This window comes from Ahaetulla prasina, chromosome 7 (assembly GCF_028640845.1).
Source record: "Ahaetulla prasina isolate Xishuangbanna chromosome 7, ASM2864084v1, whole genome shotgun sequence".
NCBI lineage: Eukaryota > Metazoa > Chordata > Lepidosauria > Squamata > Colubridae > Ahaetulla > Ahaetulla prasina.
The window spans coordinates 65,844,291-65,871,845 of NC_080545.1; the positions used below are offsets into that span (position 1 = coordinate 65,844,291).

The following is a 27,555-nucleotide window of genomic DNA, read 5'->3' on the forward strand; positions in this document are numbered from 1 at the left end:
TTAAAGGAAGGTTTTAATTGCTTTCCTGGGGATGGATTATGTAGGAGTGTAATAATCTTAGTTGGGAATAGTGTACGAGAAGCTTGTCCTATGCCTTTCATGCCAATCTTACTGCCTTATCAATGCCACCCTGAAATAGGCAGAGTTGTCTCTCAGTTAAAGGTAAAGGTAAAGGTTTCCCTCGCACATATGTGCTAGTCGTTGCTGACTCTAGGGGGCGGTGCTCATCTCTGTTTCAAAGCTGAAGAGCCAGCGCTGTCCAAAGACATCTCTGTGATCATGTGGCCGGCATGACTCAACACCAAAGGCGCACGGAACGCTGTTACCTTCCCACCAAAGGTGGTCCCTATTTTTTCTACGTGCTTTCGAAACTGCTAGGTTGGCAGAAGCTGGGACAAGTAACAGGAGCTCACCCCATTACACGGCAGCACTAGGGATTTGAACCGCTGAGCTGCCGACCTTTAGATCGACAAGCTCAACGTCCTAGCCCCTGAGCCACCATGTCCCTATCGTCTCTCAATTAATTAGGCCCAAAAGAATAAATTTCCATTATTATCTGCTGTATTAAGAATTGCATTATTATTTTTAACACAGAATATCATAAAACTATCAAAGTCAATGCTCTTTCCTCAAAATTGCGTATGTGTTCATTGTTTTTGAACTTTGATTGTACTAAGAGTATTTGGAAGCACTTTGAGTAACTGAAATTGTCAATAGTTGACAGCCACATAAATCATAAATATGTTCAATTCTTGAGAAAAAATATATCTTGTATAAATCACGCCTTGGATCACCTAATAACCATGCCTGGACTACTGCCAGTACCTTTACTCTGATGTGTCATCTGCCCACTCAATTGCACAAACTTAGCTGTCTGGGCAAATCTCCTTTCACAAAGGAGAAATCTGCAAGGATACAACTCTTTAAAAACCTTTTTCTAGAGCTCTTTTGTTTTTAGGTAACAAATAAGTGTTCTTATTTCTATGAAGGAAAGAAGATGAAAAATTCTAATAAATTCTAAACGAGAACTGCTTTGGTCCTATTGATTGAGGTGGCTTATAGTTTTATTGGAAACTGACCAAATAATTATTGTAATGAAAAGTGACTCCTGCTTCAAGAGCAGTTGGCTTTCCCTTTGCAGATACATACAGTTCTCGATTTACATGACTGGCATCTAAGTTCCTTAATATTTTAAACAATTTTGTTTGATACTTAAGATTATCAATTATTGATACTTTAGAGAAAGTGAATCCTTCATAATCATAATTTAATTTGTACAAAATATTTATATACTATTTTCTACTTTGTTTTAAAAGATGATTCAAATATGAAATATTCGTTGTAAATTACTTCAGTATTCTTAATTAACAGTGGACCACTTGAGAGAGGGGCATAAACTGGAGCATTTTGCTTGTGTGCTGCCCACATGTTTCAAGGAGAGTATTGGATTTTTTTCCATTCCTGGGAGCAGCAGTTATTGTGTTTTATATTTATTGTGTTTTATATTTCTTGTTTATATAAATGTGAAGAAAGGCAAAATGAATAAAATCTTTGTATCATGTACTTGAAATTCTAGCAACAGATCAAAACATTACGTTCAATTAATGGATTAGGCATACAATATATTGGTAGTCACAATATTTAAATTTAGTAGAATATACTTTTATTTATTTTTTTGAGAAGGAAAAATATACTAACATAATTCAATACAATCAAAATGTTATATTTTAAACAAAAACATTACAAAAAACACTTTAGCAGAGACTTTAATATATTCAGAAAATCCAGCCCTATTTCACACTCAGAGAGTTCATAATCTTAATTACATCCTTTAAAAAAGAAACAAATAAAAATTGATACCATATATAATTTGATCACTGAAATGTTACTTCCTTTCCAGAACAGTTTAAATCAGAGGTAGGCAATCTATATTTCCTACATAATTAAACATTTTCATACTCCAAATCTCTATGTATAGTGTTATGATTTATGAGAATTCTATTACCTGAATGGTATCAGACTGCCTACCTGTGCTTTAAACTTTTTCACTTGCCATTCATTAAGCTTTTGCATATTTTGTTTAAAAAAATAGGATTAGAGTATTTGCAGAAATAACAAATATAGCAAGATATAATTTATCTCAGCTTTTTAATGGTAATAATCTTGTGGTGCTTTTATTCAGAATTCAATGTTTACATACGCATGTAAAAATATAAATATATATATATATATACAGAAATTGCTCTTCACTCACTACAAACTAGACATATGAAAGAGAAATGCAGATGTTGAAAAGTATACAGCAACACAAGTACAGACTTTTAATATAAAAATTATTCATTTTTTATAGTTTGTCTAATTTCCCCCTAATGATAGAGGAGACTAAAAATGTTTATTCTATTAGAAAATAGGAAGAATTTAAACTGAATGAATTAAAAAAAAACATCCTGTACCCACATACAATACATACATTTCATGTTATTACATTAAAGATAGCTGTTTACTTGCAACATTGTGATATTTTGAAATTTCCTTAAAAACATCTAAATACCTCCATTAAATTGGTTTTCTATTGTTCTTTCAAACCATGGAGTTTGCATGCAACTGTTTCCAGTACAAAATACTAATATAGGACAAACTGAGTTTTCAAATCTATAATATTTTCTGCCCAAGTTTTCAAAATAGTCAATTAGCTGGTAAAGCATTTTGAAACACTATTCTGCCATGAAAAATCAGGTTAATTTTCCACTTATTAAAATATGATTAGAGCAGGAATATAAGTGCACAAAATATGAGGCATGTCCAATTTCTTATAGTTAAAATGTTAGGAATTTAATTTATGATATAATAAATGATAATTTGCTGTATATTGATGAAAGGTGCAAATTAAGGCAAAATGCAGAGGTCCTTTGTTTTTGAAATCACCATATACTTTTGTCAATTAGATTTAATATGTGAGAAAACTGCCAGTTAATCTTTGTTCTCAAATGCGTTTGCTTTAAATACTATATTACTATGAATAAATTCAGTAATCAAAGAAATAACTTTTGTCATAATTCTTAACCCTACGTATTTAATTAAATGTTTTTAAATAGAGTGTTACAATCCAAAACTCAACATTTAGTTTTGTTTTGATATTTAATGCGTAAAAAAATCACCTTAAGCCATGCTACATTAAAACCTGTTAAACAAATTTGCAGAGATTGTAATGGAAGCACCTATTACTCCATGAGGACTGAGATTTAATATTAAAGTGTATTTACATATTTGTAATACAAATGCAATGTTTCTATAATGTTAATTAACCACCATAGTTCTGACACTAATATAACATTCATTTTTTGCTATTTTGAAATCTACTAAGCATTTTTTCAATTAAGGTTTCAAAGCACAAGTAAATGATCCCAGTTCAGCCAAAATAAAATAAAATAAAATAATAAAATAAAATAAAGCTACCTTTCTTCCAGTTTTATTTGTCTTGTTTATGAATTTAGATAAGATTAGTAATTAATAAAAACCCCATAGCAAGAAAGGTGTACCCGAAGTACCAAACATGGAAGGAAATAGTATGTCCTTTTTTGTTATTGGATTCTAAATGTTCACAAGAAATATGATCAATTTTTAAAACTTTCACATCAAAAGGCATAAATGAATCCAAACTAATAAAATTAGGATTCCTAAGAATGGCTATAGCATGCTAATATATCTACATTCTCATTTTTGTTTGTTAGCCATTGTTTGTTATGTTTCACCTATCACTACAGACAAATTTAGAATTTTTATGATGCATTTACAGTATATTGCAAAGGGAAGGAGGCAGAAGAAATATGAAAGATGTCCATGCATTACAAAATCAGTTAGGCCATGAGTGCCCATCCCATTAAAATTACCTGAAATTGTATTCATTTCAGTAATCTAACTGCATTTGGCATCATCATATTTCATATTTTTAGATACTGTTGGTAGTTCTCAACTTATCTGCAAATAAGAGCATTTTTTCAGCAACCATTTAAAATTACAATGGTGTTGAATGAGGAGATATATGACCCATGCCTGAAGTTATAACCATCGAATGCCCCCTTGGTCATGAGATCAAAGTTTGGGTCTTTTGAAGTCCAGCCACACTTACGACTGCAAAGGCGCTGCAACTACTAGCAAGCACTTTTCTCTTCTCCCATCTACGCCCTTTAGGCCAGTGGTGAAATCTGAACCGGTTTGCCACCGGTTCATTGGCTGCGCATGCATGCATGTACATGCTCTGTGTGCAAAACGCAGGCTGCATGTGCAAGCGCACTAAACACCAAAAGGAGGCTTTGGAAGGCAAGTAGAACAGCGAGAGGGGAGATCAGCTGTGCTGCGCAATTTAGATTCACTAGAAAGGATTTCCTGCTTTCTATCAATTTTAAATTGCACAGCACAGCTGATTGTCGAAAATACCGATTCAGAGGAACTGTTAGCTTTTTTTTACTACCGGTTCGCCTGAACTGGTAGTTTTTATCACTACCAGTTCGCCCGAACCTGTGTGAACCAGTAACATTTCTCACTGTTTTAGGCCCACTGCTGCCCTCTGTTTTGCTGCTTTGGCTGACCTTCACCACCATCTTCTTGCTCCTACTGCTCATGAGGCATGCCTGGCCTCACTGCTGGCCCATATGGGGCTGATTTTGTGCTAAAAAAAAAAAAAAAGGAAGCCAAAAGCACCTTTTTCTTTGTCTGCAGTTCAAAGCCAAACCCAATCCTGCCCAGAGTTCTTTGCAACTCTGAGCTGTGAGCAAGACAAAAAGTTGTTGTTTGTTTCTTTTTCTCAGTGCACAACAAACCCCAGGTGCTCCTAGATGTGGCTGGAGTTGACCTTTTGCTGGGAAAAAGTGCTTTCAGTTCCCCCCCCCCCATGTGATGCCAATCCCAAAGAGCTTCTGGGATGAGAATTTAGAAGCCTTTTTGTTCTGGGGTTGAAAACCCTGCCTGGATTTTGGCACAGAGGATTTTTAGTTCAAGTACAGAAAATTTTGGAGGAGGGCTTCCAAAGGATCACAAGAATAGTGCTAGCTTGGAAAACAGCACAAGACAGCCTCTGTAAGAAGGCTGCATCTCGCATAAGGTGGCCGTACCTGTCAGCAGGTGGAGAAAAATGGCAAAGGTAAGTGGGGTGCTTTGCATGCACTAGTGGGCTATATGGGCAATAAGGCTTCCCAAATCTCAGCAGCTTTGCCTGGGCTTATGGGTCAGGTAAGTAGTGAGCTTTCCATGGCTGCCACTCAGTGTCACACTGCAGCATACCCCAAACTCATAGCTTGCCTACGCCTCCCAGTGCTTCCTCACTCCCCTGAGGCATCCCACATTCCTTACCTGGGACTGATTAACAACTGCAACTGGGAATGCTAGCATCTCAGTCATTCAGCAAAGCTGTCATGCTTAATGACAGCTGCATTCAATGACCAAGATTCCAACTGTGGTCATAAGTCAAGGATTACCTGTGTGGGGAATGCCAGAAGCTTTTGTGCCCATAGATACAGACCTCTGTTTTACTGTTGCTTTGCCAACAATCAAACATTTGATAAATGTTTGATTGATAGTTATGGATGTACAGCTAAGAAGTAATTTTGTATCTCTCTTCTACCTTCTGCTTTAGGCAAACTATTTGTCAAAGACAAATAACTTATTTTTAGACTGACTTACAACTAGAACGGAACAGAAAATTCATCATTAAATGATACAATTAAGTGAGGCATCCTGTGACTGCACCTGATTTTACAACCTTTTTTGCTGTAGTTGTTAAGCAAGACAACATATGACTGTGACTTGTGATTTTTCCTGCTAGTTTCCCCTTTGACTTTCCTTATCGAAAGTCAGCTGAGGAGGATGCAAGTGGTGATCACATGACTGTGGGATGCTGTAAATGTTGAAAGTGTAAGCCAGTTACCAAGCGCCCTGGATTGCAATCACATGACCAAGGGGACAATTGTTAAGCGCAGGGACCAGTCATAAGTCATTTTTTTCAGCGCCGTTCCAATTTTAAATGATTGCTAAATGAATGGTCATAAGTCAAAGACTACCTGTACTGTAATAAAAACTGTAAAGGAGTTGGATGTAAATGCATTTCACTTGTGTATTAAAGAAAAGAACGGTTAAAATGCAAATAAGCTGATTTAATTAATTTGAAGCAAATATTTGGGGATTTTTTTTTATCTAAAATAAGCAAACAAAATACCCAAAGCAAGAGTATTATGAGTATTAAGGTGCAGCATCAGCTATTTTTGGTTATTCAAAGAATATTTTTCTAACATTTTAATAATATATTTGCAAGCTTTCCTGCTTTTTCTCTTCCACTTTCTACATCTAAAATACTTGATTATTCCAGGCAGCACAATACAATATAGCTCAAAAAGGACATGGAAAAATGCCAATAAATATATACTATACTTTTAAAAAGCTACAGATTTCGCTGATTTTTTTGCAATCATACAAAATGGCAACAAAGATAGCATAGATTAAATATCAAAGCTTCAAGAAGCTTCAGAATACACAATATAAATGTCTCATCAACTATTTCTTGAATGAATTATACCAAATTGAGACTCTATCAAAATTTAACACATGTACAGAGATCACAGAGAACTGCAAAATCTCCTTTAAGACAAACCAAAGAAGAAGGTTCAGACAAATAGTCAGTTAAAAAAAATACTATGCTATGCCTACTCAAATCAATTATTTAGGAATACTAGTTTATAATTTTAAAAAATGTTAAAACAGGTAGATGGAAAAAATTGAATAAAAAGGAATATGTTATTCTCCACTGTTATGAGTTACTGCTTTATGGCAGGGATCTCCAACCTTGGCAACTTTAAGACTTGTGGACTTCAAGTCCCAGAATTCAACTGGGAATTGAAGTCCAAAAGTCTTAAAGTTGCCAGGGTAGGAGACGCCCCCCCAAATTACTATGGTATTGTTCTGTCCTCCTCCGCCTCCGTCCAAATGATGGCTTAATTAGCCGGCACTATCAGCTCTAGCGACAAAAGAGCCAGCGTCTGCCAAGAGCCCTCGTTATCTTCCACGATGCTGGTGAGTCACAAACTTCAGCTCTAGTCAATCAGTGGATTTGCCTGTTCCAAAGAGACACAGCAGCTCTGGCTGCCTTTTATATCCTGTGGGGTGTGCTCCATGACTCAGCACTTCCTAGGCCTGCCCCACCCTTGCTTCTGTTGTTCCCTCCTCTCCTGTCTACGAAACCAAGCCTGATTGCTGTCAGCTGGGTCTGCAGGTGTGGCCTGGGTTGGGGGAAGAGTCAGGGGAAGGAGGCCTCGTTATCTCTTTCACCTGGCCTGCTTCTGGCTCCTGGAGCTGAGCCAGGGAAGCCGGTGCTCCCGAGGTAAGTCCTGATGGCCCTTCCCCCTCACTGTCCAAGTCACTTTCTGGCAACAGGCCCGGCTCCAAGTCACTTCCAGGCATGGGGCCAGATTCGGGGGCTGGAGTCACAACAGGTATTATGTATCTGGTTGTTATTGAAATGATAAATATAGACAAAATTGTAAAATATTGTTTTTGAATGGATGCTGAATGTAAAAAAGGAAAGGGAAACCAATGGCTAAACTGACTAAATGAGATGGCTAAAACTCCCAGTATCAAGAAACTCAAATATTTGGTAACTGGTACTTAGCAAAGGGTTGAAAAAAATTATCTGTAATGGCAATGTTTCATATAGAAAGAACCCTATGACATACATTGTTTTAAATATTTTTCAAATGTTTTTCTTCTTACTATCTTTCATTTGAAATCTTAAGGAAAACTGAGGGAAAAAGATAACGCATGGTAAACTCTAAAAACACACATTTCCTACCAAACAAGTAAAACAACACTAGTAGGCTTATCTATTTTGTGAATTCAAATTCCTTTAAGAAATATTTTGCAATTTTGTCTAGAATGCCCTTAAAATCACTTAGATTCCTGTATTATTTCATGAATTTTTCACCCCAGTACTTAGAATAAATATCATAACATGTGGCTATTCATATACATGTGGCAGGTGAATAAAACCTGAATACCCATATAAAACTCACTGCTGTTCACAAACTTTTCCTATTGTCTACTGTAGATCATACCAGTTTATAACGAAGAATTTTCACATCTACTATACTGCCTTCATTTTCCATTACTTATTTGGATACATAATACTAAGCATATATATTTTTCTGCCACAATGGAATTACCAAGATGAAGAGTTACAAAAGATAGTACGCCTATTCGTGCTTATGATCTATACATTTTCTCTTAATTTTCCTAAATTTGTTTTTGAATTGGGACAATGTCATTTCTAACAAAATTCAGAAATTGTTATATAATTTCACATAGTTTTGTAGTTAAATATAAAGTGATTATAAGACTTCCAAGCAACTAAAAAGCAAGTCAAATACTGCAATTTTCCTGCTGTATACGTATTTTTATAGCATGATATTCAAACATAGTATGCTACACTACTGAAGGCTTATATGTGCGGGCCATAAATAATTAATAATATTTCTGCTACTGAAGATTTTTAGTTACATAAATATATACAATATCATTTGACATATTCCTACAATCTTTCCTAGATTGTATTATGTTCTTCATTCATAAAATCTTCACAAACTATAGCAAGAGAGTTTAATGAATATCTGACACATAGATTATTATAAGCTGCATTTGTCTCATAGTATAAATAAAGTTATTAGAAATCTGGCACCAAATGCAAGTTATAAGAATTTGCAGCCTAGTCTTTAAAAAAGCATGAGATAAGATTGATATTATGATTATTTTGTTCTAATTTATACCAATTTTCTCAGATTTTTACAGTCCACATTCACAGAATTTGAAACAGCATCTTTATTTGCTTACTAATTAGAAACAATAAAACCTGCATTTTAGGAAAGACAAGTTCTAGCCTACCTTGGTTGACCTGGAAAGCTAAACAGGATCTTGTTAGGACCAGGACTGGAAATTACCAAGAAATACCAACTCTATAAACTAGCCTGAGAAGCGGAAACAGTAGTCTGTATTGCTACGATGAAAACTGTGGGTATGTTCATGAAATTGCCAGAAGGTGGGCTCAATCTGAGTAAGCTTTTACTTTACCTTTCGAACTATAGCAGAAACAGCAATTTCATCTCTTATATGCTTTTTAAATAACTTTAATTGAGTGTTCATCATTAATAAATAAATCCAAATATGTATTATTTTGACACACTACAATTTAATGTAGATTACAACTCTAATTTCCACAGAGTTGTAATTCCCATATCACTATTTGACCTTTGCTATGTGGTTTAACAACTATTTCTACAACTTTACAGGCATGTGTCAGAATTACATTTCATTATTCTGTGTAATATTATTATAATTCTAAATTAAACTTTTATGAAAGTTCACAAATTCTTTAGGAAGTGTAAAGAAAGATGACAAATAATTTCATTATTATTATTTGCAATTCAGAAATCCAAAAAACTCCCCCTCCTTTGATGGGCTAATACAAACTAAATGATTCACTGAATAAAGAAAATTAGACACTGAGTTCTCATCCCTCTCTATCTCCATGTAAAATAGTGAAAATGTAGACTAAAATTATTGCATCTTACATCTTTTTTAATCTGTCCTTTATTAATTTTAATACTTTTTTTATTAAATACTACAGTTAAAAGTATGTTTAGAAAAAGAAGGACAAACTACACTATGTTTATTACAAAGAATATACTGTGAAAATGCATCAGTTCATCAGCACAGTAATCTCATCAGAGTATCGTCAGATGTCAGGAAGGAAAAATGCTAACTTAGAAATCTTGGGATGCTTGCACAAATCTATCTCATCTCTCCTACCCTATCCTGAGTAGCAGTCCTGAAAACTCTGCTCTGACCACATGAAGTAGACCTGCATTCCTCGGGATGACTAGTGGAAGGGCACAAAAAATAGCAGATACCCCACTACCCATATCAACCACAGGGAACAATAATAGTGCCCCTGAAAAAACTGGAGATTGGTGGCAGTAGGGAAGAATTTCCACAGCATGAGATCCAACAATGGAAAGCTAGCTGTCTCCCCTCCCCACCACCACCAGCAAAGAAACACTACAAATGGTTATTGCAGGGTTTCGTCTTGCTCCATAATAGGAGTAACAGTTAATCAGTTCAGTTTCTCAAAGTTCACAGACTGACAGGACACAGGGGCAGGACAGTATCAGATCAGTGCGGCCCTCATGAGTGAAAGAAGACCTAATGTCAATGATTATGAATGACAAAAACAGCTGCCAACATTTGATAATATGCAGTGCATCTTAAAGTGCTTGTTTTTTTCCACTGATTGGACACTGAATTGGATATTGATATTGGATATATTCTTGTCCATTTCTTGTATTTTCTGTTTCAACAGTATTATTACTTTATAATGCTTGGAGGCAATATCAATGCCTCTTTCTAGAATAAAACAGAATGTTTAACTTTTTTATTTAGTGAAGTGATTTTTGATTAAAATTTATTCTTTCCTCCTAAGAGTTAACTTGCAAAGCTATGGCTTGATCAGTCTATATTCCGAATCACAAGCACCACAAGTGGTTGAAAAGAAATAAACAATGTACTGCAAATTGCCACAACATGGAAAAGAGCAGTACAAAGGGAAATGTAGAATTAGAGACCTTAGTCTTTTCATCATGCTCAGCCCTTAGGTAGTTCAAGGAGATACTTGCAGAGAAGCAGAGTCATCAGATGGTTTGTGTAGAATACCTCATGTGTCTCACTGTTCACTTTGATGGCAGGTGATTTCATGTGTAGTTTTTAGTTTCTTTGTGATTTTAAGAGTCTTTAAAGATGCATCATTCGGAATCGGATAAGTCACTTTAAACAAAGCAAAGCAAGAATATGACTATTTATAAGACAGTACTTTGTTACATTGCACTTCCAGCGATATCACCTATTATTTTAAAGTATATTTTCATTTATTGAAGGAATTTTAAACTAACAATGAAGTGCAGCCAACTGCACCAAGAAAAAGATAATAATAAAAGAGAACAATTCTAACAAAATTCTCATAATCACATAAAATCAGAACACTTTTCATCTCTATTGAGGAACAATATCAAAGTTGAAAATAATTGTTCATCCATATCTGAGACTAGCTATTTGTATGACAGTTGTATATTTTTCTCTGACACAGACAGATGGAAAAATAATGTGTACAGCAGAAGATAACCATTGTAAGACCTTTATTTACCTAAAATAAACATAATAACTGAAACATTAGCTTTCATTATATATAAAAGCCAGTTCAAACATTTAACTTCCTTCTCTCCTTGACACTGTTTTATAAAGAAAAACTCTAAAATAAGGGGTTGCTTTTTAATAAACACAATTATTTGCTATACAGGTAGTCCTCAACTTACAACCACAATTGAGCCCAAAATGTATGTTGCTAAGTGAGACATTTTATGACTTTTCTTTCCACAGTTGTTAAATGAATTGCTGTTGTTAAATTAATAACATGGTTTTTAAGTGAATCTGGTTTCCTCATTGACTTTGTTTGTCTGAAGGTTGCAAAAAGGGATTACAATCAAACTACTTGCAAGAAGGAACTTTTTCTTATATTGAACAATAAGCCTTTTGTAAAGAATTGTTTTAAAATATTTAAAACAATCTCTATACTCATGCTACTTTTACAGCATAGTTTAGAAATCATTATCTTTTTTCAACTTTTAATTAAAGTAACAAAACTGAACTCTTTCAAAAACAAAGTAAGTATTTTACTATATCAATTGTATCTGGTATTCAAGAGCCTTGGAATTATACATTCATAACTACATTATGTTAGTTTAAAAAACTAGCACAAATGAGTTAGAGGTAATTATTATTGTGAGTTGAGATAAACATCCAGGTTTTCCAACTTTCAACGATAATTATAATATTCAAAATAACACCTCAATAGCAATGTTTATATTTATATAATTTATATAATGTTTATATGTTTTACATGTTTTTCTTCTTATAGAGACTAAAAATAAATTGGGCCTGAAATATATACTTTCCTCAATATAGTATTAGAAATTGTATTGAGTATTTCAGATTGCTTTATACTTCTTTCATTAATGAATAAGGGAATGCATATTCTAATGCATCATTTATTCCACATTATATAATATGTTAGAAAGCAAAATAAAATAACTTTTGCATTAAGTATTTTCTTTCCAATACCAGAATCAGTTTAGCAAACCCAGACAATCTTGATTCATCAAATTAGATTTTTTTATTACAAATGTAAATGTATTGTATAAAAATATTAAAAAGTGACATACTGCAACACAAAAATCAAAACTGATCAAGTTGTGTTAGCAGAGGTAGACTTGGTTAAATGATAACAAAAGTGCCTTATTATTTCTATAAATCTCTATAGAAAACAATTCACAGGACTAAATACAATAAGGGAAAGTTTGCTTACAAGGATCCATATCTGCTCTCATATTTAGAGACAATATTCTTGCATTTTCCCACTTCCTTCCGTAGTTCTGCAACTTCGGTCCTCAAGGCTGTGTTCTCCTTCTCCAGAAAAGCAGCTCGGATTGTGATCTGATTCTCTTTTAGGCGCCGAGCATCCCGAGATCGCTTGGCTGCCACGTTATTTTTCTTCCGCCGTGTCCAATATTTTTCATCCTATATGGATATAATCAGATTGACAGCTTAGTATTTAGCAGATATTTCATTGATTCTTGATCTATTATCTAGTTTTTCTTATGACCAAATATGACTGGACTTGTTTGCAAGCTACTGCCCACAGTTATTGTTATCCATGCTCCAGTAACCTTCAGATTAGGTTACCACAATGAAGTGCAGAGGGCTACATGTGAAGGATACTCAGAAATGTCATTGAGAATATTATGATGTAACAGATATGAAAAAATGGGAATAGGAACTGACTAAAAATACTATGGTTGACCAGAACTAGTCAGGCAAAAATACCACACCAATTTTTAAATTAAAATTTTAAATTTTCTGACTACCTTTTACCTAATGGCAACTTTTGTTCATCTACATGAAAAGCCCCTAATTCTGATGTGGCATCACAATGCTCTCAAAATCCATTTATAAATCAACTGAATTGAATTGATAAATATCAGATTGTGCCTTTATTTGATTTTTATCCCACCTTTATTACTTTATAAGTAACTTATTGCAGTGAACATATCCAATGTGCCTTCCTCCTGTTTTTATCACAACAACAACCACCCAGTGAGGTGGATTGGGCTGAGAAAGAGTGACTGGACCAAAGTCACCCATCTCATTGCTAAGATGGGAATAGAATTTACATCTCCTGGTTTCTAAGCCAGCACCGTAACCACAACACCAAACTAGCTCTTGTCTTTTAATTCCATCAAGGATCTTTAGGAAGGTGAATTTAATTTCTGATTAATATCTAGCTGCTGGCAAAACTGAGACATAACAAATTGAATACTGTCCTTAAATTAGGAAAGGAACAGTCACTTCCCTCAAAGAGGTTGGCTTTCATACCGATTAATTCAATAAACTGGTAACCTTTCCTTAGAATAGAGAGGAAAGAAGAAAAGCAAAAGGAACAAGATGGATTCTATGAATTTCCAAGCAATTAACCCACATGATTTTTCTCCATCTTCTCCACAAAAAACACATTCAGCTTGATATAGTAATTAAAAGTACTGAAACCGAGAGACTGTCCTGTCTTACACATAAGCCCAACTAGGTGACTCTGGGTCACTCTGTCTCAGCCCTAGGAAAAAGACAACTGGAAACTTGCAAAAATTGTTGCAAAGGAAACTTCTGTAACTCATTCATGTAGATCAGGGGTGTCAAACTCAAGGCCTGCGGGCCAGATCCGGCCTCTGAGGTGCTTAAATCCAGCCCATGGAAATATGAAGGGACTAGCCCATGATGCCTCTGGAGGCTAAAACAGGCCGCATGCGCACGCCCCTCGTTTTAACCCTCTATGGCCTTCTGCAGCACTCTGCCAGCCAAAAACTGGGCCTAAAAACAGGCCACAAAGCCAGTTTTTAGCCAGCAGAGTGTTGCAGGAGGCATCTGTCTTGCCCAACCGCCACCAGCCCGCAGAGGAGAACTACAATGCTGATCCAGCCCTCGAAGAAATCCAGTTTGATACCTCTGATGTAGGTGCTAAGAGTCAAAATAGACTTGAAAGTAGGTAGGTTGGTAGGTAAGTAAATAAATAAATAAATAAACTAGGCTGACTGCATTTATTTTAATTAATTTTTGTATCAACAGATTTAGCTTAATTAGTATAAGGAATTTTTCATTATAATCTTCCCTATATACACTAAACAGCTACACCTTGTGCTTCAGGTTGTATGCAAGATTTGTAAACCTTTTATAGTTGGAGGAATGATAATTCTTTTTATTTTTCCAGACCCATCTCCCCCCTCCCCCTATTTTCTTGAAGCTGAACTGCAGCAGAAAATCCTGGATAGAAAAGCAAAGAATTATTCAGAAGGATAGATTAAGGGACAACAGGAAGTTCAGCCTGACTACTAGTAGTTTATAATAATTATTTTTCACTGGGGAAACCTTGGAAAATGTTTTAAATTATCCTCCTTCTAGATTGCAAAAATATGAAATAAATGAAACAAAGTATCCTTGATTAAATCCTAGCCATGTTATTAAATTACATTCTGGGGACAAGTAAGAAGATGGTAAATTGCCATTCCTCAAGAAACTCACACTAAATCTACCAGAATTTTAGGACAAATAATCTGCTGATTAAAAAGACTCAGTTGTGGGAAACTCCAGCAGCACAGTTGAAAATGCAGCCAACAAACATGATTTCAAGTACTTCTGAAATAGGATCACTCATCTAAACAATAACAGAATAAACAAAGTTACCTTTTGATCATCTGGGACGAAGACTTTCTTGGCTTTTTTAATCATAGGCTGTGGTTTCAAGTCCTCTTCAGCAAACTTATGCTTTCTAGGATTAAAGAGCTCTCCTCCAGGCACACTTGACAGCACTAAATCAGCAGGGTCAGGGTTGAAATTCACATCAATCTCAACACAATCTGGATCAACAGGGCTAGGAGTCAATCTTTCATCTTCTGGAGAGGACTCTGAAAAAGGAAGACAAATTTAATAGTGAGCAGCATGAAGAAGATAACTATGATAAAACAAAAACATTTTTTTATTCAAAAAAATGTATTATGTAGTGCAATACCATTTTCACTGAAGAAAGGTCACTTTGCTTTAAGGAAGACAGTGGTATTAATTTTCAGAATTCTCATTTTCTCTATGTCCACTAAGAATATTGAGGGAAAGCAACTTTAAATGGCTCTCCAAATAAATATGTAAAAATCTGATTAGAGATAATTTACCTGGCACAGAAAAACATTTCAGGAATTAAAACTATGAATTAACATCTGTATGGGACTATTCTCATACATATTCCCAAAGGTTTATCTTGCACCTTAGGAGCCTACACAGTTGAAGTACATACTGTATTTTTCGGACTATAAGACTCACTGGTGTATAGGACGCAACAAGAATTCGAAGAGGTAAGTAAGAAAAAAAAGGCTTTTGCCCACCCCAGCCCCAGAGCACTCTGCAGGCCTCCCAAAGCCTCTGCATGCCCTGTTTTTTACCCATTTTTTGCAAAAATGGGGGCATTTCCCCCCCCAGCCCCCAGGAGCACTCTGCAAGTATCCCAAACCTTTGCACGCCCCATTTTTCACAAAAATGGGCAAAAAACGGGGCAGGCAGAGGGTTTGGGAGGCCTGCAGAGTACCGATTATTTTGCCTCTCCAGCCCCCAGCAGCACACTGCAGGCCTCCCAAGCCCTCCGTGTACCCTGTTTTTGCAAAAAACGGGCCCATTTTTTGCAAAAATGGGACAAGCAGGGCAGGGCTTTGGGAGGCCAAAAATGGCTGTATTCAGTGTATAAGATGCACCAACATTTCCACCCTCTTTGGGGGGGGGGGAAGTGTGTCTTACACTCCTAAAAATACGGTATTTTTTCTAGATGAAAGTGGGAAGTAATAGTCTTCCAATAGAAATTCTTCAGGAAAGAGAAAAAATAATAAAGTTGAAACAAAAAAGGACCAAAATAAGGAGGTCCACAGAAACTATTAAGAACTCTGAATTATTCACAAATGCATTACTATTCAATAAGAGTTTTATGTCTAGAAAACAAAAGTGATGAGGTGAGAGTATTGTTTAATAAAGGCAACAAAGTATAATTTTAAGTCAAAATAAATTCTGGACAACCACAATCTGTTAAATTTGCAAGGAAATATTTTGGTACTATATCCTTTGGACATTTGACTGACACATAGAAGAAATCAGATGTATGATAACTTGGGAACACTAGAACATGAGGAAAAACAACAATAACATTTCTATCAGTAAATTAACATCATTAACTTATCATTAAATTCATATGCCTTTTTTACCATTTCTCTTTATTTTTTTGAACATTTTTAAAATTAGTTTTTCCAAATAATACTTTTTGACCTAGCATTTTTTCTAGATTGCTCCAAATATATATTTTTGAATGCATATTTTCAATGCATGCTGCAAAGTAAAATTGTATAGTGTGAATTATAACTACTAGCTAGTTTCCTTTTTGTACTGTCCATGGGGACTCACTAGAGAAGAGCCTAATGCTGGGAAAGATTAAGGGCAAAAGAAAAAAGGGGCGACAGAGAACGAGGTGGCTCGATGGAGTCACTGAAGCAGTAGGCGTGACCTTAAATGGACTCCAGAGGATGGTAGAGGACAGGAAGGCCTGGAGGAACTTTCTCAATGGGGTTCTGATGGGTCTTGGACACAACTTTGCAACAAACAACAACAAGCTAGTTTCCATACAACTTCAATAATGTAATTTCCACTGAAATGTAAACTGAGTGTTCCTTCCTTAATAATGTATCACAAGCATAATTGGCAAAATAGTTTTCCCTCCTTCACCATTAAGTCTGAAACTCAGTGATAAATGCCTTTAATATAGCAGCATATAAAGCAATATATATTAATACTAATCAAACAAGACAGATTATACAATAGCTCTTCATTCTACACTTATTTGAATTAAAACAACATATTTCCAACAAAAAGTAGCATACATAGTGCTACCACTTTCATCTCTGTTTACATAATATTAATAGAATCAATAATGTGAACCAGTGAAATATTAATTATTTCTTCCCTGTAACTTGCTGTGAAATTATTTGTTGTTAGATTGCGTATTACTGAACTACCCATTTCTAAATTCAGGTTTAATTTTGCATGGTAAGCAAATAGCTCATTATAACCATTTGATTACTTTTCTGATTTTTGCATTGCAATTAAACTAATAACCCAATTAGGCATTGTAGGCAACCTTTTTTTGTACAGCATCCTTTTGAACCCCTTAACACACCTGAATTTTTGGTTGTTTCTGATAGATTGAAGACCACTGTGGAAGATGATGCAGGTGGAGTGGTAGCAACAGTGGCAGGTTCTTTTCCTTCCAGTTCAGCCACAGGCAGGAGGGGATTCTGATTCAGATCTAGATGAGCAGGACTGGAAGGGATTCCATTTTCCAACAGGAATTCATCAAGATCCATATACTCCAGATGAAAAGACTCCCCATCATAAGGAATAGTTTTATCCCAAATAGGAGGCATGAGGGAGGCAGAGACTGCCATTGTACTTGCAGCTGCTGCTTCATCTTCCTCAAATTTTTCCTTCTTCTCTTTATCTAGAAGAAAACAGAACGATGATATTAAGTTTTATTTAGAACTATATTTAACCATTTGTTTTTATATGATGATCCAAGCACTGGAACCATTTGCTGTATCAATATTACAGATGGTAACACCTAGCTGACCATGGCTGATCCCCCAAAAGCTAGTAGACTCTGTACTGCTGCTAAAACAATCTATATGGAGGTTAGCCAATTTGAACTTCTTAAAGAAATCTGATCAGTCACTTTGAGTGTATGAACCAACAGAAAATAAGGTTGAAGAGGTTTTATATAGCCCTTTCATACGCAAATAATATAATAATGCATGGAATATGTGATGAAATGTTCATTTGTAAGTACTAATTTAAAGATGTAAAAATACAAAGATGCATAAAAGATGCAAATCGATACCGTAGGTCAGTTTTCTGTTTCCTGAAAATTATCCCTTTGTGTTCAACTAATTGTATTCTTAGTTAAGTAGATATAGAACTGGCTCAATTAAAAAAATTCCATATCTTAATTAAACAGAATAATTTTTCTGCATTAGGAGCACCAGAATTTAGTTCTTAATATTATAGCAATGTAAAATGCAAAATAAACTATAGATGTTAAGAAATTAATTCAAAAGAATATGAATTTCAAAAATGTAATCTTTTTTCAAACACATATACCAAAATAGAAATGACTAATCAGATAAAGCATTATACAAAGTCTTAAATCCAGTTACTTTGAATTCTTCTATCAATATGTAAAATATAGAATAGAACAGAATAGAATAGAATAGAATAGAATAGAATAGAATAGAATAGAATAGAATAGAATAGAATAGAATAATTTATTGTATGATTGGACACACATGGGATTTGTCTTTGGTGCATATGCTCTCAGTTACATGGCTACTATATTTTCAATATCAAGTCCACAATGCTGCTGTTTCTTTAGAAGAGGAGTAAGACAGAGGGTATCAGAGCTACTGTCACATAAATGAATATTTAAAACAAAGATTTGATTATTCAAGCTAAGGAACAAAGTGGTGACAATTAAATCACCACTAACGTTTGCTGCTGAGTTTAGCTATTACTTACTACTTTCTTCTCTTGTGCCATTGGTTAAAAAAAAGACTAATTCAAAGCATTTAAAAAGAAAATACATAATGATAGCATGCAAAAGTCAGCAAAGCATTCCTCTGACAGATAAGGGAAAGAGGTATACGACACTACACTTTCAGAATCAAACAGAAAGAAATCCCCTCCCAAACTAAACGTGCGTGTATATCTGTGTGTGTGTGTGTTTCGCACCTATACTTTGCGATAGATAAGTGCAACGGTCAGACCGATTGGGAACCTGAAATCCAACCGCTTCCCCAAAGGCAAAGCGCTCTATGTGCTTCCAGCACCCCTTCGGGGCCGATCGTCCTATACGTGGTGATCACAAGGAAGCCCCGCTCTGTTATGTGGCGATGACTTTCAAGAAAACAATTCACGGACTCGTCGCCTTACGCGCTCAGAGCTTCAAAAACAGCTCCGGATATACGCCAATAAGCGACGGGGGCTGCAGGTGCCGGCCGATTGAAGCGCTCCGCGGCAACCACCAGGAGCAACCCCGGCGCCCGCCAGGCCACACGGCAAAATGGATGCGACGTGCCCGTCCGAACTGAGGTACTAGCCGCCGCAAGCAGCAATTCCCTCTCCACCGCCTCCCTCCCGTCCATCGCGCATTTCCTTCTGCGGAGGCTGTCTACTCCGAGACGCTCCCGCCACCCTCACCCAGGCGTGTGTCCCGCGGAGGATTTTCCATCAGTTTCTTCAGCACCAGAGGGAAAGCGCCCGTCGGGCCCCGTTCTTGCTGCACGGCTCCCGCGGCCCCCGCTGCCGCTGCTACCTCCTGAGGCCGGGCGCGGCTAGACATGCTATTGATGCGTAGGGGGCCGACCGGCGGAGCTCGAGCCCCTCCCGGAGGCCCAGAGGGAAGAAGGAGGCGAGAAGCGACGCCAGCGGAGCGGACGCCGCGGAAAAGAGAAAAATAATTAAATCTACCGTTGCCTCCTCGAAGCTGACGAGTGCGCATGCGCCAATTCCCTCGGCGCGCCTCCGACGGCCCCGGAGACACTTATTATTCATGACCGCCTTCAAGTTGTTCGTGCGGTGATTGGCTGGGCCTGCCGAAAGACGGAATTGGCTTAGTACCGCAGCCACTCCGCGACAAGCTCGAACGGAGGCCCGGCACGTGCCGCGGAGCGAAGAGCCTTTTGCGAGAATGTGGGCACCGCCCCTTTCCCCTCTGCTGGCGTCAGTAGCCCCACCGAGACTCCCATCGTTTAAAACGCGGCGAGCGCCTCCAGCGCTAAACCTCAAATGACCTCAGCGGGTGCGCCAGCCATTGGAGAAACAGCGGCGGGGCGGAGCTTCTGAGCTGCAAGGAACTCTGGGGCGGGGCCAAGTGGGAAAAGGAGCAGATAGGCTTGCAGACCTCAGCGGGCGGGAGCCTCCGCTCCAAACGCAACGGGAGGCGCGGAAAAGACCGGGGTGAAGGGGAGAGGAAGGCGGCGGTTGAGCAGGCTACTCCAACCTGTGGCCCGCCGGTTGGGTTCTACTATATTTCCTCATGTGGGGCGGTCAAAAGCCGTCACCGGCTGGCAATTACGGGAGCCCAGTCAAACTCCCCCCCCCCGGAGCAGAGGTTGGGGAAGCGTCACGCTCGCAAATGTATATATTCGTTCAGTGAGTCTTTGGATCAACACATTCTCAGCCGACGCACAACTTAAGTCATTCAGAAAACATCACTTGGAGAAAACCATTTTATCCTGTCCCAAAGGCTCGTTGAAAATAAACATATATTTGCAAAATGGAGAAGTTGGTCTGCGAACATTACAGTAGATGGAAATCCTTGCGTTTATATTCCTACGAGCTTAGGCTAACTAGAAAACCCCCCAGGGTAGTTTGTGTTGTGTGTGATACCAATTGTACTCAGCCATGTTGTTAATGACACATGCATCCTCTATGTTTTAGCAGAAGTGTCTTCCTAAACTTGTACATGGTGCCATTTTTTCCCTTTCCAATCCTTCTGAAGCTTGTTTATCTATATTGGTCTCAGCAGATGGCAGTGTGTGACCAGCCTTGTCAAAATTCAGAGGCTGAGCAGGGTCAGTCGGGGTTAATGTTTGGATGGGCTTCTGGGGACCACAGGGCTATAGAACATCCCAGAAGAAAGCAGTTGCAATGCAACCTGTATTGCTACCAAAACACATTCCCAGCCCTAATAGATGTGTCAATAAAGGCAACACCAACTGAATTTGGCTTACGGGAGACCATGCCGTATGTTTCCCTTTCTATGTCAGAGCCAGCCTTATTAGGCAGGATGAGGTGAGGAAGTACACTATTCAGGACGGGGCAGTCGGTGGTGTGACCATAGGCCCAAGAGAAGATGCTATCCCTTTGATGACATCAAAAGAATGCTCTGTTGACCATCCAATTGTTTTAGCAAATGGGCTGGGAGGGATAACACAGTCTTGTCCTTCAAACTGCAAAATGTCTTGGGCCCTTTTTTTTACCTTAAAAAAAAACCAGTTAAAATAGTGACATACAAAGAAAAGGGTCTACATATGCAGTCACACCAGTTATCCTTTCATTGATTGTCTTCCCTATTGCCCATTCTGAATATAATTTCCTTGGGAGCGGAAAGTGATGGATTTTCCTAGAATGATACATGTTGCAGAAATATTAACATTTGATTCTTCAAAAATGCTCTTTTAAATAAGTATTAAACATTACAGGTCACAGCAAGTAACTGAGCTAATCAGGATCAAAACTGGGTAGTCCTTGGACAGCAAGTCCCCAGGAAATTCTCATATGATAAACTAGACTGGAACTTGAAAAAAACATCCCAACAGAAGATAATTACAAACTGTTTCCACATCATTGCCAAAAAACGTATGTGTAAACAGAAATTAAATTAGGTTTAAGGGAATTTTTAACATTAAATGTTACAAGTTTGTTTGTTTGTTTGTTTGTTTGTTTACATTTATATATCCCGCCCTTCTCCGAAGACTCAGGGCGGCTTACACTGTGTCAAGCAATAGTCTTCATCCATTTGTATATCATATACAAAGTCAACTTATTGCCCCCAACAATCTGGGTCCTCATGATATTCCATTACTTTAGCGCATGGGTTATTTTGATTGGCACAAGCATTCATACCATTCTTCTCTTACCCTACTTTAATATTTCAACAGGGATTAGTAAAGCTTTTAAAGAAACTGAGAGGCAAAGACTAGTTTTCCAGGATACACTAGTGAAGTCAGAACAAAATAGTCCATACTAATTCCTTTTGATCATTAAGCCAACATCAGCTATATATATTTTCGAAAAATTCAACTGGATATTGCATGTTCAGTCCCACTGAAAACTTTTTCTTGTCAGATAATAATAGTAACACCACCTCCAGCAATAATAATTTATTAAACTTACCTAGAGCAGGGGTGAAATCCAGCTGGTTCTGACAGGTTCTGGAGAACCGGTAAGGGGAAATTTTGAGTAGTTTGGAGAACCGGTAGGGGAAATTTTGAGTAGTTCAGAGAACTGGCAAATACCACCTCTTGCTGGCCCCAGAGTGGGGAGGGAATGGAGATTTTGCAGTATCCTTCCTCTGCCACACCCACCAAGCCACGCCCACCAAGTTAAGCATACCCACAGAACCAGTAGTAAAAAAAATTGAATTTCACCACTGATCTAGAGCCTATGTAAACAAAATGGAACTATTTCTGAGCAAGAAATTTGGAGCTGAGATTAATATAATTAGTCATAATAAGATTTCTACATTCTTAATATATCCTCAGCACAAAAATGACATGATAATCAAGATTTGTGCCTTGTTGAGATTTTGGCTGATCTGTTATTATTATACAGATGACACAGTGGTGAAATCCAATTTTTTTTACTGCCAGTTCTGTGGGCGTGGCTTGGGGAGCATGGTGGACGTGGCTTGGTTGGCATGTAGGGGAAGGATATTGCAAAATCTCCATTCCCACCCCACTCCAGGGGAAGGATACTGCAAAATCCCCATTCCCTCCCCACTCTGGGTCCAGCCAGAGGTGACGTTTGCTGGTTCTCTGAACTACTCAAAATTTCCTTTACCGGTTCTCCGAACTACTCAAACTTTCCACTACCGGTTCTCGAGAACCTGTCAGAACCTGCTGGATTTCACCCCTGAGATGACACCCAATTTTAATCACATTCAAATAAATCTGACTGATATAAGACTGATCAGGAGGCAGAGAGGATTGTATAAAATCTGTAAACTGAAGATTGGTATGGAAGAGATGGAGTTTTTTAAAGGATGCATCTTCTTGCCTGGAAAAAAAAGTTCAGTCTGTGTGCACCTTGTAAAATATCAGTTTATGAATACAAAATACAGTAACAAGATTATGAGTTGGGACTTCTGCATAGTTACAGGATGGGGAACATCTGGCTTCATAATACTAGATATGAAAAGATTTTTGAAATTCAAACAAAATTCAGCTGCTGGTCTTAACCAAAAAAAAAAAAAACCACCTGGAAGTTATAGGCCCAGCATATTTATAGCCTATATCCTCTAAGTTACTTTAACCAAACTATTTATTGTGAGGGATTGAAATGAGGAGTCCTTGATGCTCTTTCAGTTTGGTTGTTTTCTTGCAGACATTTCATTACATTGATGCTACCTAATTTGGGTAATGGAACATTTGCATGAAAACAACCAAGCTCAAAGCACCAAGGGCTCCTCATTTCAACCCTTGGCTACAAAAATTCTCCCCTATTAGTACTATTTGTTGTACTTTTTTGTATTTGTATTATTTTGTATTTTTTTGTATTATTATTATTTTATATATTGTATTATTCTGTATTTGTATTATTTGTATTTGTTATACAAACTGAGATTAACCAGAATGACCTGGTTAATCTCAGTTTGAAAGATGAAGGGGAGAGGACCAGCGAAACAATTTTCTCCATTATTGCCCTGATCTACTGGATTAAAATGCCCACCCCCTCCCTAAGATATCTAGTTGGCCTCAGTATCTACTTGAGTCATCTTTTGGAAAGCTGTCAAACCTAGCTGTTCTGACAAGTCTTTGGAGATCAATATCTGTTTTTGCCTGCCATCTGTTTGGCAATACTGCATGCTATCTTAAATTTACATTGTTTCAATGAATGTTAGATTTTGGCTCTACAGTTTTATTACTGAAGACAGGTTTTAAGATATTTCCATGGTATTATTATTATTATTATTAATTAAATTTCTATATCGCCCTTCTCCCGAAGGACTCAGGGCAGTTTACAGCCAACATAAAACAGTATTTATAAATAAAATTTATTATTATACATACAAATAAAGGATGACAGATGATGATGAAGATGAAGATGATAGATAGATAGACAGATAGATAGATAGATAGACAGACAGACAGACAGACAGACAGATGATAGATAGACAGACAGACACACACACATAGCATCAATGACAACCTGAATTTGAGCCAAAGGATTCTTAATGTATCTAGGAAATCTTATATTATGGTCTTATATATCTGATTTAAGTTAACTGTCTCAGATCCAGGATCACAGTCAGATTTAGGAAGTAGGGTGTTTCTTGCTTTTATTTTTAAATTAAATATGTAAATATTTATATAAATAGACCGCTGCCTCTAAGCTATCTAAAAATTTATACCCATCAATCAATGCATATATTTCAGTTTAACATCAAATTATAGGATCACATTGGGGAGAGGAGGTATGATAGCCCTCTTCAATTGCCTGAAGAGGTAAAACCTGGAGGAGGAGGAGGAGGAGGATCTGTACTCTACTGACTCAGAATACAAAGTGGTGGACATGCAATACTGGCCTTAAATTACAGGTTCCAATTGAATGTTAGGACAAGTTCTGATGTAAACGGAGTAAGTGGTTGAGTTAGTTAACTAGGATAGTGGTAGCTTCCTTATAATTGGATGTATTGAAGTAGAGGGGAATAGACTGGGGAATGCCTTAATATATTTCTGCACTTATCAGGGTAGATTTAGTAACATAAATAATCTTTGGCAAGTCTGAGTTTAAGGTCTGTTCATTTAAAACAGTTGCATTAATTGTGCTTAAAAGTTAATAATTAAATATGATTCTTTCAATTTAGCTCTGATCACATAAGCTTGTCAAAATGTTAAGGTATTCCTTAGATAACATTTCATGAGTTCCAGTCTTTGAGAACAAGGCAAGGAATGCCCAGAAACAAAATTTTCTACTATGGCACTCAGTTGTAGAATATTGCTTAGAGTGAGCCTAACACAGAATGTTTGTTTTCCTTTTTTTTCAGAATCATATTGATTTACTGAAAGCAAGAATTGAGTCCCAAATTAATCCCAGGCAAATGAAAAGCTAAATTCCAAACCCTAAATAAAAGTGTAAAAGCTCATTCATTTAATCATCAATTTCCCAGTTTTCTCTTATTTTTCATGTCTCATCATAAATTTTTCCATCCCCTTTGTATCCACTCCTTTTAATCCCTCCTGCTTCTATCTTAGATTTCTCTTCTCTTTGTATCTTTCTGTCACCCTCAATTTTCTTTCATCTCCTACCGCTTTCCAGACATGTCTTTTTACTTTGCCAATTGCCGTCTCTTTTCTTCCATACTGAACTTTGTGATATAACAACATAGTTCATTTGTGTATGCAAGCAATTCATATACATACACATAGGTAGTTTGCAAGAGAAAATGGGTCTTCTGGTGTGGGTAATTGCAACAGATTGATATAAAAGAGAATAACATTTCCATTTGGTGTCTCTTGAATCCAAGAAAAAGATAATCACTGTTTTTCCGTGATCTGAATATTTGAACAAATTTCCAATAAAAATATTTGGAATTCATTGAAGATATAACAAATAATCAAAAATGGCTTACAAGCACATGAACCTTATGTGATGCAGACTTTCCCAAAGCAAAGTAAAAGAGGTAATCTCACTGACTGTAAGAAACAAGCAGAAACCTGTTATGCATGGTAGTTCATAAAAGTGTAACAGTAATAACAGGAAAATGAAAACACTTCATAGAATTTACCCAACATGTCAATCTAATCACATTGATAATCTTAGACAAGACTTTTGTGGATATTCTCGCCTGGGCAATTTATCTACACACCAAGCACTCTCTAAAGCTTAACCAGAATAGTTAAATACATATCAAATATAGAAATATTCTATACAGCAGGGGACAATAATGTACAGTGCCCCACAGTAAGTAGTCAAAAATGTCCAGTGCAGAAGAAACCTCTTTCTTGCATTCATAGTTTAATTACTCCCATAGATATTACACATGCCTTGTTAGCTTGATTTCTCACCTGCCAATAAAAGTGGATCTATTATTAGAAGCTGAGGGATGATTATCTTAGAAAGAGGGCTTGATGTAAAAATATATTTGAATGGGATGGCCGGGATCCCAAAGCATCATATTCAGTACGTCCAGTAAAGATGAACATTATTTCTTTATGAGATAGGATGACCACCCTTAAAGAGTGTTGCCATGGCATCATAATCTGAAAATGGAATTTCAAAATACATCTGAACACTTACAGATCTCACAATTTCCCTAATCCCTGATTCCACAGGACAAATTCCTTCAGATCTATTTTACCAAAGAACAGATACTTGGTTTTATGTAACAGTCAGAACAAAGTCTGCAAGGAAGAAAACAGATTTATCAGTGATTTAAAAAAAAAATCTCTGCCAAGGGATCCCCAAACAATAACTTTTGCCCATTTCCTCTGTTTTCATCAGTGCATAAAAAATCTATTCAATGTCATTAGCCTCATATTGAAAGAGGTGGAAATAGGAGCAATCTCCTTCAATATTTCTGTTACATTGTTATGGAGTATTCTTATTCAAATTCAGTACCTTAAATTTACAACCAGTTTAGACAAGTATTAGCCCAGTATTCAGGCATGCAGGAAGTGAGCAAAATTGTACCCCCATCAGAAACAAGAGAACTTCCATAAATGAATGTTTCAAAACTTATAACTCTAGCGCCAACCTCTCACCAGAAATTCCTTTTTATAATACTTTTAAATAACGTTTCTCTGGAAAAGAGAATAGAAAAGAGAGTATCTGAACTGTTCTCAAAGTACATCACAAGGCCGAGAACTTAAATCGGTCAGCAGTGGCCCAGAATCCTGCACTTCGTCGTCTCCCCCCCACGACTTTCTTACATCTTTTTCGGCTCCTATCCCACTCCACAGGCCCCCTAGACCAGGGATCTCCAACCTTGGCAACTTTAAGCCTGGTGGACTTCAACTCCCAAGCTGGCTGGGGCATTCTGGGAGTTTAAGTCTACCAGGCTTAAAGTTGCCAAGGTTGGAGACCCCTGCCCTAGATTATTGCTGTTAAACTGCCTGTTACGTTTCGCGCCACCCGCCGTTTGCCCGATCGTGGGAAATTCACGAATTGTCAGGCGCCCAAACGATCATACAGACATTGAGGTGCAAGTCACCCGTTCCTTCTTACAGCCTCGGGAACAGTTAGGCGTGGGGTGGAGGTGACTTCTTGTCCTACCTTTCAGAGCGCCCGTCCAAGGTAAATGGTATTCCAGAAGCGATTTCAGAACCTCGGGAAAGTCCACGGGACCGGCCCCGCTATTGTGGTAGCTAGTCATAGCCAATTGCTGGACCGGCGGGAGGGGGAAGTATTCCCTATCTTTTCCAAGGAAAGGGCTTCTGGGTTGCTGCCTGAGCCCCTGAATGCAAAGAACTTTTTTTTTTAAACCTATAACAAAAGTAACTTGAAAGCTTGGGCTATCTTTAACTAGATTGCTAAAATCCGTAATCTGAAAATGAGGGC

At 37.1% G+C, this 27,555-nt stretch overlaps 1 protein-coding gene across 5 annotated transcripts; it reads right to left on the minus strand.

Annotated features, from left to right (window-relative positions):
• Positions 1–1,640: 1,640 nt before the first annotated feature.
• On the minus strand, positions 1,641–27,555 carry TEF (TEF transcription factor, PAR bZIP family member). Of its 5 annotated transcripts, none has more exons than XM_058190248.1 (5): positions 27,271–27,553; positions 17,399–17,719; positions 14,878–15,098; positions 12,452–12,663; positions 1,641–10,857 (listed from the first exon to the last, which is right to left on the minus strand). In XM_058190248.1, the coding sequence occupies exons 1-5, from the start codon at positions 27,368–27,370 to the stop codon at positions 10,836–10,838; spliced, it is 876 nt and encodes a 291-aa protein (XP_058046231.1). In that variant the 5' UTR covers positions 27,371–27,553; the 3' UTR covers positions 1,641–10,835. The 5 variants fall into 5 exon arrangements, with proteins under 5 accessions (XP_058046231.1, XP_058046233.1, XP_058046228.1 ...); XM_058190250.1 differs by lacking the exon at positions 27,271–27,553 and adding an exon at positions 19,741–19,890; XM_058190245.1 differs by lacking the exon at positions 27,271–27,553 and adding an exon at positions 19,471–19,734.